The 14,004-nt window shown below is 35.1% G+C and overlaps 1 protein-coding gene and 1 non-coding gene across 2 annotated transcripts; both read left to right on the top strand.

Annotated features, from left to right (window-relative positions):
* The first annotated feature begins 9,685 nt into the window (after positions 1 to 9,685).
* LOC141645870 (protein LIGHT-DEPENDENT SHORT HYPOCOTYLS 10-like) lies at positions 9,686 to 10,954 on the top strand. The gene has a single exon (XM_074454045.1). It carries the CDS (start codon positions 10,013 to 10,015, stop codon positions 10,610 to 10,612), a length of 600 nt encoding a protein of 199 aa, XP_074310146.1. The 5' UTR covers positions 9,686 to 10,012; the 3' UTR covers positions 10,613 to 10,954.
* A 2,791-nt stretch (positions 10,955 to 13,745) lies between these two features.
* On the top strand, positions 13,746 to 13,818 carry TRNAF-GAA (transfer RNA phenylalanine (anticodon GAA)). The gene has a single exon. It is a non-coding gene; the product is annotated as a tRNA-Phe (tRNA).
* Positions 13,819 to 14,004: the final 186 nt, after the last annotated feature.

The following is a 14,004-nucleotide window of genomic DNA, read 5'->3' on the forward strand; positions in this document are numbered from 1 at the left end:
TATTACTGGACTTCTTTTCGATTACTGCCTTGATGGGTGACGAAGTGATCGTCACCACCTTACCATTTAGTGGGATTTTGATTTTCTGGTGGAGTGTGGATGTTACCGCTTTGGAAGCGTGAATCCAGGGTCTTTCCAGAAGTATGTTAAAGGATGCCTCAATGTCCACTATTTGGAAGTTGACCCTTCGCTCAATTGGCCCTGTGGCTATGGTTAAGTTAACAAGTTCGACTACCTTTCGCCGTGTACCATCATATGCGCGAACAACTTGATTGGTAGGGGTCCAATCCGACTCTTTCATGCCCAATTTGTATGCCTTTTTCAGGGGTATGACTTTGACCGCGGAGCCATCATCTACCAAAGTCATTGGCACATTCTTCTTTAGGCAAATGACAGTGATGTAAAGAGCAAAGTTATGACTAGCACCAAAGGGTGACAAATATTCATCCGAGAAAGTAATAGGATTACTTAGCTTTGGTGATTCTTGGAAGACCAAGTTTACCACGTCGTCGGGTGTGGAGTTATGTGCCACATTTAGTTTGGTCAAGGCTTACAGTAAAGCTTGGCGATGTGGGAATGAGGTTGCCACGAGTTGCCAGACTGAAAGATCAGCCTTTGTCTTTTGTAGTTGCTTTAGCAAATGGTCAGTAGAGCCATCTTCATTATCATTTAGTGTGACCACATTGGTTGGACTGTTTGCTGTGGGGTCGTTTTGAGAAGTGTTTTGGTATGGGCGTCCCGAACGAGTAAGGTGGTCTACATCTTGGTTTTCACCATTTTGGACTATTTATTCACTGATTTTGACTAGGCAGTGTTCAGTGAGATACTCGTCTTCATCATCATCGGCCCATATCCCATTGATGGCAGCAAGTTCCCTCATTCTCATGATTTCGGCTTCCAATTGTATAATTTGGTCGACTAGCTCATAAATCATGGCTACTACTTCTTGCATTGTAGTGTTTTGAGAGAAGACTAGTGGTGCACATTATTTAGGTGTGGCGTTGGGATTACGTAGGGTTGCCACTGCATTCTCTAGTTCCGTGACTTGCCTATTCGCAATTTTTGTCCATGCAATGAAATCGGTGATAGTTGGAGAAATGGTAGAGTAGCTCTCTTCATTATCTATTGCATGAAGTTCATCTTCAACTGGAGAAATGAGGTGTGAACAATCTATTGTAGATTCTTCACTTGTAATCACTAGAATTCCAAGAGGATTCTGAGCGTTGTTAGGCTTACCTCCAGGCGGTATTGGTAGGCGACCGTCTTCAATCATATCTTGAAGTACATTTTTCAGTTTGAAGCATTTCTCTGTATCATGTCCCTTACCTCTATGGTATTCGCATTACGAATTCTCGTCCCAGAACTTAGATTTCTTTTCTGATTCGGGTGTAGGGCCTATGGGTTGAAGTTTAACCAGCTTCATCAACCTTTTTAGAGCATTGGAATACGTGTCCCCTAGATTGGTGAATTTCCTTGGTGGGGTATTCTTCTTAGATGGCTCGAGAAGGTTAACTTCATCAGTTTTGCTAGTAGATCCGTAAGAACGACTTGTTGAGCCTTGATATCCACGACCTATCGTTTTGGACAAGAGCCCTTTACGGATGTCATCTTCGATCCTCGTCCCTAGTATGGTTAAGTCTTTGAAGGTCTTGATGTTTTGATACCTCGAATGATTTGCATAGATGGGCTTTAGGTTGTCCACGAATTTCTCCACGAGGGTAGCTTCATCTGGACGTTCAACAAGTTGAGTACTAGTCTTCCTCCACCTACTTAGGAAGTCAGTGAAATCTACTTTGTCATTTTGGGTAGTAACCTCTAAGGTGCGCATGTTGACTTGGATTTCAGCATTATCCGTGTATTGCTTAGCAAACTCGATTGCGGCATCATCCCAGGTAGCGATCTTCTTATGTTCTAGAGAATAGAACCATTGTTTTGGGATGGTGTCAAGAGATGAAGGAAAGATCCTTAAGAACATCTCGGGTTTAATGCCTTTGATAAACATGTAATCCTTGAAAGCACGGATATGGTTCAAAGGGTTTTCATGCCCCTTGAATTTAGGGATATCTTTCATGTTGAAGTTGGTTGGCAACTTGGAACTCACGGCTTCATATTTGCGATTATTTTCCCTATAAATGCCATCCCCTTTGATATACATCAATTGTTCTTCCAAGTATTGGAGTCGTTTCTCAGCTGCAGTCACACCTATGGGAGGGTTTTCGTCCCCGAAGTTATTCACAAGTTCATCAGACACTTCACTTTCTCGAGGAGGCATCCTCGTTTCCACGGCATATATTCGGCCCTCAATTGTGTCAAGGCGATCATACACTTGGTCTTGAGTGACTTGGAGACGAGCTAGTGCGGCTAGGATTTGATCATTACTATTCTGGAGTTGGTTGAAGTTCACGTCGCTTGTTTCAGGTATCTTGGAAACTGGATAAGAGATTGACGACGAATCAAAACACGATCGACCATCCTAGCACACTTACTTGAAAAGAAATGTTTTGACTTGTAAAGGGGAGTGTGCCACTTGTGTCAAGTGAGTTTTGAGGATATGACGAAGTTTGAAAATGTTGGTCCTAGTCAACTTTAGTGTAGTTGTAGGAGTGGACTCGAAGTGAGGCTTTGAAATGGGTTTTGAGGCCCGAATTTTGACTCGACAATTGAACATAGTTTCGAGTGGTTTTGCGCTAATGTTAGGCCTAAGTTTCGAAATTTTTACATTTTAAAGAATGATTTTGATTTTACAAAAATCGTCATGGTTTTGTTTAGAAATGGTGATCACATAAGGTACAAACATTATACAAATATTATAACGGGATGCTGAGTGCATTTAGAAGGGGTTTGGTTTAAAGGGCGGGTTGCCATACCGAACAATCAAACCCAAAGTCTGTGGAGAGGCTCGTACCAAACAAGAATAAGGTCGATTCCTAGTCCATTTCCTCAAGTAGTGAAAGTCCTTGATACAAACAAGAGTAAGTACCATGATATGTATGACGTCAATCGCTATCCATCCTTAGATCCAAATAAGAATTAGGACCGTTTAGACGGGACGATTGGTCGAATGGGTTGGGTTGGGACCAGGAAGGCCGAATGAAACGATCTAGGAAGACCGAGTTATGAAAACCGACAATTGTCTTGTACAAACTATTCCCTAACCTTGTTCAAGTTTCACCCTTTTGGCTACACGTAAGTGTATTATCCCCAGCGGAGTCACCAAATTATGGACGCGGGCCCACGGGGGCGAAAAGAGAAGCAAGCTTTTCTTTTGTTGCATTTGTGGAGTCGCCACCAATTTATTGTGGAAAATTGGAAACCGTTCGAATACTTCGTGTCATGTCAAGACACAAAGTAGTGACATGAACACCAAGAACTCGTTACCCTTAGCATTCTATGTCTAGAATGACTCTCGTGGATGCCAATGAACACGGGTGTTCACAGAGATCTGGAGTAAGGGTGAGGGTACGTATTATGAAGCTCTTTTGATCGAACACCTTATCCCGCCCGCCTCGATAGAGGCCTCTACTAATGATTAGGGAAGTTGTCTATACTTGATATATTGTCAATTATATGCATGCTATGCAACATCCAATAAATTAATCCTATCATGGAGAATTAATACTAAGTCAGTGAACACGTAATTTAACATGCAATTGAGTCAAAGTAGGAATTTAAGTTGATTACATGTGAGAACATACAAGCAATAATAAAATGAATACAATAATAAAAATACAATAAAGAAAATTACAATAATTACATCGGATTAATTGATTTATGTCGAAAATACATTTAAAACGAATGTTTTAGAAAAGAAAGAATAAATAAATTAACGAACGGAAATTAGGGGTGATAATACGAATAATAGTTAATTAATACGTAAACTAATAAACTAGGTCAAGCAAAACGGGAGTTCAGAGACAGAAATCAACCAGGAACAGGCCAGCAGAGCTGCGTCCCTTGAAAGAGGCGCAACAGTTGCTGTGTCCGTTCCTTGGCTCAGTTATGGCTGTGAAGCCGGGATTGCAAATCATTAATATTCGTTGGTGATTTTAATAATCGATTCTGAATAATTGACTCGGATGAAAGTGATTAACAGATTATTTACATGTGATTAAGGTCATAAAAACAATAAAACATGAGATAAAACTAATTAAGACTAATTATTTACAAGATTCAAAGGATTATTAACAAATTAAACAAACTAATTAGGTTAAACAAACTATTAATGATGAATTAATGATGGATATGATAAAATAACAGATGAGAATATATCAAAGACCGAATTCCAGAGACTCAATATGGGTAAATCGAACCTCTAAAAACCGGATTTGATTTTAATGACGAAAACCCGCAAATATGGATTATAAGGGATTTAAGTCGGGATTTAATGACGAATTAAATACTAATGATGATGAATAATATATTAAATTACTATGTTTAAATCGTTATATCAAAGAATCGAAGAACAAACGAAAGAAAATAAAAGAAACGAATTGACAAAAGACGAAGGAAGAAGAAAGAAAGCAGGAACTGCGACAGCCTCACGAAGAGGCGCAGCAGGTGCGTTCGAAGAGGCGCAGCAGTTATTGCGTCCTTTCTCGACGGTTGTCTTCTGATAATCCGTAAAAAGGGTTTAAAACAATGGTTTCATAAATCGGTTTTAAGAATACTTTCGACATAAACCTTACATTATGGTTACAAAAATAAAGAACAATAATAAAAGAAGGATTTACACCCTCAGACTTACATGTTTGACGAAACGAGATGAACTAAGTTAACGTTTAGTGATGCTCAACTCGAATGTACGACGAAAGTGCCCTCTAAGAGGAAAACGAACAAAGTTGATTAAAGTTGATTGATGTGGAGTTGATCAAATTGGTCGGTCATGCAAAACGAGGCTGGTACTCAGAAAGATCCGAGCTTACGTGATCGAAAGTTCAAGCACGTAGAAGCCAAAAAAGTAAGAACGTGGTCTAGAATGCAAATGGAGAAGAGAAGGGCGGACACTCGCGTGAGAAATATGCGAGACCGAAGGTCTCTATTTATACTAATCACACGACGGAAGTAGGGTTTTTCGGAGAAACTTTGGAAGTGTATCTCGAAAAGATATGAAAAGATACGAAAAATACGCAGAAAAGGACTTGGGAAGAGGCGCAGCAGGCACTGCGTCTCTTGGAAGAGGCGCAACACTTGCTGCGTCCTTTCCCAAGTGGTTTCCTCCTGCGGAAGAAAGATTTCCGTGTTTTGATTATGGAATAACGGATTAATCTTGTTTTCCTTAATATTTTGTGTGAATATTACGGGAAATTCTTTACCAAATATTAAAAGGTTGGAAAATATGGAATAGAAATATCCGGAACATTCCAGAACATTCTGACTCGGTTTTAGAAAATGAAGACGGTTTTTTGGCCCGGACTCCAAATGTACTCTAATTACTGCCAAAACGACCGTATCGGCACGTAGATGACAATTAAGAGATAGACACAATTGTTTGAGCGACCACTTGATGATAAACTTACGAACTGTCACAAATCGTTCCGTATACCAAACATTCGGCCCAATCATCACCGGGTGGTTTGCGGGAGGTGCAGAAATGAGGTATCTACACAACACGAGTTTTGTTTTGATTTATTTCCTAAACATTATTCCACATCTATTTTAGATAATAGAGTACTAGATAAACTCTCTAACTCATAAATCATATGGTAATTAAAGTTTTCATTTACTCCGTCTGCCTGTAAACGTAACTAACACATTACTGATAAACCGTTAAATCTACATTTCTTTAACTACATTCGTACTTACTTTTCTTAGATTCGTTATAGTTAACTACAATCGTAATTACCTTTCTTACATACGTTATAACAAAAACCGTAAATCTTGTCATTATCATCCATCCATCCCTACCTCTAACACTCTAAACCCTTAATTATCATCCATCCATCCCTACCTCTAACACTCTAAACCCTTTTAAGTTTTAGATGCATGACTACTTTTTGAAAATTGACGAAGGCGGCATGAAGACGTGACATTTTCTCTATAGGTTCATGGACTTGGACGAGAATCTTGACCATTTTGTTTGATTTTTGGAAACTTATTGGAGGCAGGACAGAATTTGACGAATTTTAGCTGCCACTATTGACATTATATGTACTAATGTTTGCTAATAAAAACATGAAGAATGTTGTAATAATAGTGCTCAATTATTAGCTCCTTATATAGTAGTGCTCAATTATTAGCTCCTTATATTTTCTTTTCGAATATAACACCAACAACAATATCAAAGCCTGTCCTAATCCCAAAATGATTGGGGTCAGTTGACATGAATCATCATGGGTGACACACTCAAAAAGCGAAAATATAGTAAAGGAAAAGTGAAAAAAAAAAAAAATGGGGAGTGAAACATAATACAAAAGTTAAGTTAAACTTATAGGTTTTAAAATTGAAGCCCATATTTTTTTTATAAAAGAGTAAATTGATAAACAGTACCAATATAAAGACCTTTTTTGTAAATAGTACCAACATAATCAATAATTCATAATTAATACTCCATTTGTCTCAGTCATTTGTTATCTATCCATTTCGGCACAAAGACCAAGAAAATAAATAACAATTGACCAGGACGGAGGGAGTACCAAAATATTATGAACTATTGATTATGTAATTGATACTGTTTATAAAAATGACTCCAATATATTGGTATTGTTTATCAATTTACTCTTTATTAAAAATTATAATTTAAATCGTGAATAAAGATTAAAACGATTTTTGAAATTCGAAAAAAAAAATACTCTCTTTGTGGCTTTTGATTTCCATGCGTTCATTATCTTTATTATTTCATATATTGGTCACATTGTTACAACAATGAATAAAGATAATAATTGGCCGGTAAATAAAATTACAAGCAAGTTGATTAATATTAGTAACACTTTACAACGAAAAAAAAAAAGTCCGTAAAATGGTACTCCCTCTATACCAGGTCAATGGTAACATGGTAAAAATGGGATTTTTAAGAAAAGAAGGTAAAAACAGGGGTAAAGAGGAAAAAAAATAGGTGGAGTAAATATCGACGACGTTTTTATTCCAAAAGACAATTTTGGCCTTCACATCTCACTAACTCTCTTCTTTACCCTCTAACTCCAAAAATCCCCAAATATTCCCAACATCAAACACCATCACCATCACCACCTCCTACCACCACACCGTCACCAGACGCCGCCACTGCCGTTTACCGTCGCCACCGCTACTGTTCATATTCGTTTTTTTTTTTTTTTTTTTTTGTAATTAGTTTTGAAAGATAGATTGTTGTTTGTATTATTGTAATTGTATTGTTGTTTTTGTTGGCGAATCTTTTGCTAATTAGTTGTAATTGTATAGTTGTTTGCGTAGAATAAGTCAATTATATGTCGAATAATATTTTTGTTGGTGTCGAATTTGAGTCGAAAAAAATGGGGAAGGGGACACCATGGATGAAACGTGAGAATTGGTTGTTTCATCCATGGTGAAATGTGAATTTTGGACGTTTGGCCATGGAGGAACGATGGTTTTCGTCATTTGCCCATGGACAAACGTTGGAATCCCACGTTTGGCCACGGTGAATTTTTTTTTTTTTAAAAAAAAAAATTAAAAAAAAAAAAAATTCCCGTGGCCAAACGTGGGATTCCAATTTGGTCCATGGTGAACGTGGATTTCCATTGTTTGGACCATGGTGAACGTTGATTTCCAACGTTTGGACCATGGGTTGAACGTTGGATTTCAACTTTGGTCCATGGTTCAACTTTCGGGGGACAAATTTCAGATTTATGCAGAAAAATCGCAATGTTTGCTATTACTAAGTTAATATGTGACGTAAATTAATTATCGAACAGATTTAACAGTGCGAAAAAAAAATTAACCAAATAATGAAGCGATTAAGTTGTTTAAGTACCGCTGATTCGGGATCCGTCATGTTGTTAATTGTTGTTGTTGGTTTTTTTTTTAATTTAGTTGATTTTTAGTTGAATTTGAGAGGAAATTTTTTAGAGAGAGAAAGTGTTTGATGGGTGGAAGGGCAATTATCGTTTTTTTTTTTAAAAAACGTCGTCGATATAAATCAGCCCCCTTTGTGTAAATATCAAAAGGGTATAAGGATAATTTGGTAATATTGTGGGCCAAATAAGGAATGTTACCATTGATATGGTACGACCGTATTAAGTAAATGTTATCATTGGTCTGATATGGAGGGAAGTACTATATATGATTTACAAATGTCACAAAACCATGTTTATGTTGACTGAGAAAAATAATATAAATACAAAAAAAAACATATATAGCCAAATGTCATTAAGAAGGTCGCATTAAGTTAACTGGGAAGAACCTATAATTGGGAAAGAAATATTATTGCAGATATCAATTAACTTAGTTGGTAAAGTTATTAACGGTGATATTTATCACTATTGACCTATGTTGGTTAGCTAGCATCAAAATCACCTTTATAAGAGCATCTCTAATGGTTAAGCAAAAGGACTTACTTGCAAATAAAAAAGTTTTCAAGCTACTTGCTTAACCATTGGAGCACTTTACATGTACTAGCTTAAATTGAGCTAGTAGCTCCATGGAGCTATTAGCTCAAATGGGCCTACAAGAAAAAATCTACCAATTAAAACAACACTTAAATATTTTTACTTTTTATTTTCTAGGTAAAATAAGTAAATGTATTAATTAAAAGGGTGTTGTGGAAGGTAGTTGACATATGGGTCCATTTAAGCCACAACACTAACTTACCATTGTAGTAGTTTGTAGCTTAAAAATATTGTAGCTTGAAAATCTTATGTGGCAAAGGTAAGCTAGTGGCAACTAGCTTACCATTGAAGATGCTCTAACTCCCTTTACCTCAGAAAAAAAAAGTATTATTCTTTGATTGGTTGCTCATCTCACATCATTATATGATTTGTTACTCATGGATCTTTTTTATAATGGTAGTATTGTGCGTGAACGTTGTTGTATGATGATAAACATTGATCATTTTATGTTAAAATGTTATCACCTTAAAATTAGTAACTTTATTAAAAATAGTCACTTTTTAAAGATAAATGGTCAATTTTTGATACGATCGCACCATATAACGTATAATTTGTATAATTAATAATGGTGGTCCGACCAATATTTCATCAGATTATCTTCCCCTAATAATGATTTGTAGACTTGTAGGTTGTAGTATTATACTACTCATAGATTAATTAATGGAGTAATTAAATACTATATTTGAACCAATAGTTTGATTTCATAGATAATTTATTCACACACTTGATCGAGTGTAGTGTGAATAGCGATATAATGGCCTACATACACAAAGTTTGGCATCATCTTGGTTATTTAATTACTATACTATTCATGATAATTATTGCTTGTATGATGGAAACATAATGATAATCATTCTAGAAAAAAAGTAACCATTACCCCTAAAAGTCCTAAAATCGTACAATTGATTTAACAAAAATAATATTTTATTTTGCGTTGATTAAGAGTATTCCTTACCGACAGTTATTGGACCAATCTTTCTCAAAATATAACTTACTTGTTAATAGATAAACCCTTCTCTAATTTAGCTCTTTCATTCGCAAAAGAGCCAAATATCAAACCCTAAAACCACTTATTTAAGAGATCAAAATCCTTACTATTCATACCAACAAACTTTGGTAACAAAAAATAATGTGAAAGAGAAGAAAATTAGTGCCCTAAATTACTTTTAATTGGTCCCATTATCTTTTGTCTCTCTATCAATCACTTTCTCACTAATCACTATGAATCAATTCAAATAATGAAATTGATCTACTATCTTCCTCCTCTTTTCCTCATTACACATAAATCTTACCTTCTCCCATCAAAAAAAATAAAAATTCCACACCTCTCCTAAAAAAATTACCTATATATTTATTATATCGTCTCAGTTTTCCATCATTATTTTTACATAAATACATCAACCAGAGCGAGTCCAGAACTAATTTAAACTAGTTCTATTATCCTAATTGTAAACATGTCTAAAAATGGCATAAACGGCGATACCGGGGAGGGTAGGACCCACCAAATAAGGCAATCAACGGGTCCAATAAGCCGGTACGAGTCCCAAAAGAGACGAGATTGGAACACGTTTAGCCAATACTTGAAAAACCTACGTCCACCCGTGTCGGTCATGTCCCATTGTACGGACAGCAACATCTTAGATTTTCTTAGGTACTTGGATCAATTTGGTAAGACTAAGGTGCACCACTTGGGTTGCGTGTTTTTCGGGCAACCTGACCCGCCTGCCCCGTGTACGTGCCCCGTTAAGCAGGCATGGGGTAGCCTTGATGCCCTCATTGGCCGGCTTCGGGCTGCCTATGAGGAGAACGGAGGCCCGCCCGAGACTAACCCGTTTGCAAGCGGGACTATTCGGGTTTATTTGAGGGAGGTTAGGGATTCTCAAGCTAAGGCTAGAGGTGTCCCGTACAAGAAGAAAAAGAAGAGGAGGACGACTCCGATGAAAGGTGCAACGACTCCCGTTGTTACTACTGTTACTGATAATTATAATAATAATGATAATTATTATAATTATAATAATGATAATAATGCTACTAGTTCTTCAAGGTCTCCTTAATTTGCAATAATAATAATAATAATAATAATCTATCGAGTACTCGGTTATTATATTTATATTTTATATATAATTTTGTTTAATGTTGACGAGTTTTGTGTAAGGGTATTAAATATGTACCAATTGTAAAATACTCCCTTATTAAAATTTCAGGGTTCAGGTCAGTTTTGATGTAGACAAGTTTTGTTGCAGGGTACGGTACGTCTCCGTATTAATTAAACGAGCTTGATCATATATAGCAAATATATATAGGTAGGTAATGTCCATTTAAATGGACGGTCATATTATCATCCCTCAATTTCAATTTCATTTCCTAAATGCATACCTAGCTATAATTATGTTTTGTCTTTTTTTCCTCAGTGTACTCCGTATTTTTTACCGTTTGTAAAAAAAAAAAAAATTAGGTAAGATAAAATTAACAAGACTTGCTTGTTTTTTTTTTTTTTTTTTTTTTTTTTACTGTTTCATTCGCTGTTAGGGTGCGAGAGTTTTAGAAAGAGGCAAATTATATTACTAAATTAGAAGAAATCGAAAATTTCAATTAAAAATATGATTAAATTTTTATTGTTCAGAGAGGTGGACGTTCACGTTAACTCCCTTGAATTGGTAAATTGATTGATGTGAAAAATAAGGAAAATGCATAGAAGTTGCTTATTAGCTCCACCCACATGAAAATAAGAGTGCGTAAAATATAGTAAAACCCTAGGTTGGCTAGGCATGACCTTGGTGGAGCCAAAACCCTAATTTTTTATGCACTAATTTACTATTTACTTTAAGGTAACAAATGCAAAAAGACAACATATTGTTATTGTTTACTTTAAGTTTACTACAGTATACATAGGTTAATTTGTGATATGTTTATTACGGAGTATTACTTTCTCCTTCCCAGTAAACAGAGGAGGTAATTCCTTAATTGTCTTTTAAAATGTTCATTTTTATTAGTATTAGATATATACTTTGTACGGAGTATAATTTTATCACTTTTGACATATGACACAGACACAACACATATAACACATTTACACATTCTCATACGGAGTAATAATATACTAACGCGTTATTCTTATAATAAGTTCGATCATGATATTCATGGAATTACTTTTTTTTTTTCCAAACTCCAGTATTTTTCACATATACTCTGTTTATGTTAGTGGCGGCTCTTAAATATGTTTAGTGACTTTTTTAATTAATACATATACTATCGACCACTCACGATCGTCTTACATTTCTACTTAATAATAACTCATTTTATGTTACTATTGATTATTTAAGAACTCTTATAAAGAACCATTTTAATTAATGATTATGAGGAAGCAAGCTACGGTCAACTCTATGCAATATTTTATTTCAAAAAAAAAAAAAAGCTAGACTTTAAAAACTTCACACTAAAGTTTTAGTATCAAAAGTATACATTCATGCAAGTATATTCGTACTCGTACGTATTTACTCGTATGCTTCAATTTAGTAGATGTCCATAAATGTTACTCATAAAATTCACACTAAAGTTTTAAGTTTATTCACCCTTACGAGTTATGAGGACGATTGACGACTTCCATAACGTCGTCTTTAATGTCTACATGTCACCATGGTAAAAAAGATGACTAAGATTTTTCATTTTTCGCATATTTATTAAGAAAAAAAGTTACAAATTAAATTCTACCGTTACATTACACCCCATAAAATCGAGTCAAATTTATGTTGTCCATCTCAAACAATGTCAAATTTGAATTATATTTCTCACAATGTATATCATAATAATATTATTTTACATACAAAATATAGTCAAATGAGTTATAACTTATAATAAGGGCAGTGCATCGAAAGGGAATCGAATTTGAATTTGCGTATCTATCATCAAGAGCTTAAACAATGTACGTATTAGATTTCATGTCCCATTCTATTATTGTTTTGCTTTATATTATAGTATCAAAAATAGTGCTTTGTTTTAATATTGTGCACTATCTTATGCCTACCAATAAAGTTAATAAATATTCACAATTATTATGTTAAATGGTCGCGGGTCGCATCATATACATAGAATATATTACAACATGGTCAATTATGGGGTAGCATGCAAAAAACGATAACTATTAGAGGGACCCTAGAGATCAGCTATTCCATTTGCATTCAAATTCTTTACTTAAGTCATTTGCTTGCTCAATTAGTCTCTCGATATTAAGACTGATATATCCCTCATAAGATTAAAATGGGCAAAATAGGAACCCACGCCTATGCACTTACATAAATAGGACAAGATTTTCGTGAATAATATCTAGACGTTCTCCTTTTATCTTATCTATTAGTCTATTACATTATTATATTTGACTTCTTTTAAGTTTATTAAGAATTTATGGCTTTTGGAATAACGTCCTTCTAATTATTGTAGCATGCAATCATGCATGTCTCTTTCTTGCTTTCTAGGTTAGCAAATCAGGCAAATTATGTGATTTATATCTATATCATATGATTATTTTAGTATGCATAACCATTGATTAGTTGTACTAATTTTTAAGCTATGGTGATGGTACATTTTAAGGCATATACAAATACGTGGTAATGGTAGACCAAATGTTATGTTCATGGTATATAATTCTCGAGCATAAAATTATTGCACTTTTAAGTAGGCAGAGCGTGGATTCGATATCCAATCTAGAAATTCCAAAGGATAGTTTACTTGAATGAAGGGTTGGAATAATGTTGAATACGATAATTTGTACTACTCGTATGTATGTATTTTTTATTTCCAATTGATATATAACAAGGCTATAGTTCCACACTTCCACCACATAATGATTTTTGAAGTTGCGAACTTAAAAAGGTGCCAAAACAATTTCCCTTCCTTCAAAAACAGGTTTATCTATCAATATACATTGTAATGTTTAGTACTTTTGTATGACACAACTTAAAGCTTCTAATATACGACAATTCACTTACCGTCCTAAAACCCGATTCTATCTATCTCTACTAATGAAATGATCAGTTAGCGTCATGTCGTGGATAAATTTGTCACGAGTTCATTTGAACTTACAAGCAGTGAATCAATAGAAATGCGCGCTGTAAGCAAAGACAAGGGACGGGTCTGCTCCTATTATAGTTTTAGCGAATAGATACAACTTGTTAACATAAGAAACAACAAGCGGGGATAGCTCAGTTGGGAGAGCGTCAGACTGAAGATCTGAAGGTCACGTGTTCGATCCACGTTCACCGCAATCTATTTATTTTTAAATTTTTTAAAAAATTCCTGTGATCCGGTAAGCTTACAGATTAAGGGTTCGATCCCCGTTCAACGCAAATTATTTTTTCATTACATAATATTCAATGCAAAACTTTTCCTTGATTCCGTATTGAATTAATCAGTTTGGAAAAATAAAATAATAAAATTTCGCTATGAAACT

This window comes from Silene latifolia, chromosome 3, assembly GCF_048544455.1.
Source record: "Silene latifolia isolate original U9 population chromosome 3, ASM4854445v1, whole genome shotgun sequence".
Lineage (NCBI taxonomy): Eukaryota > Viridiplantae > Streptophyta > Magnoliopsida > Caryophyllales > Caryophyllaceae > Silene > Silene latifolia.

Coding starts and splice junctions, on each gene's coding strand:
- LOC141645870 (XM_074454045.1), top strand. CDS start 10,013: ATGTCTAAAAATGGCATAAACGGCGATACCGGGGAGGGTAGGACCCAC.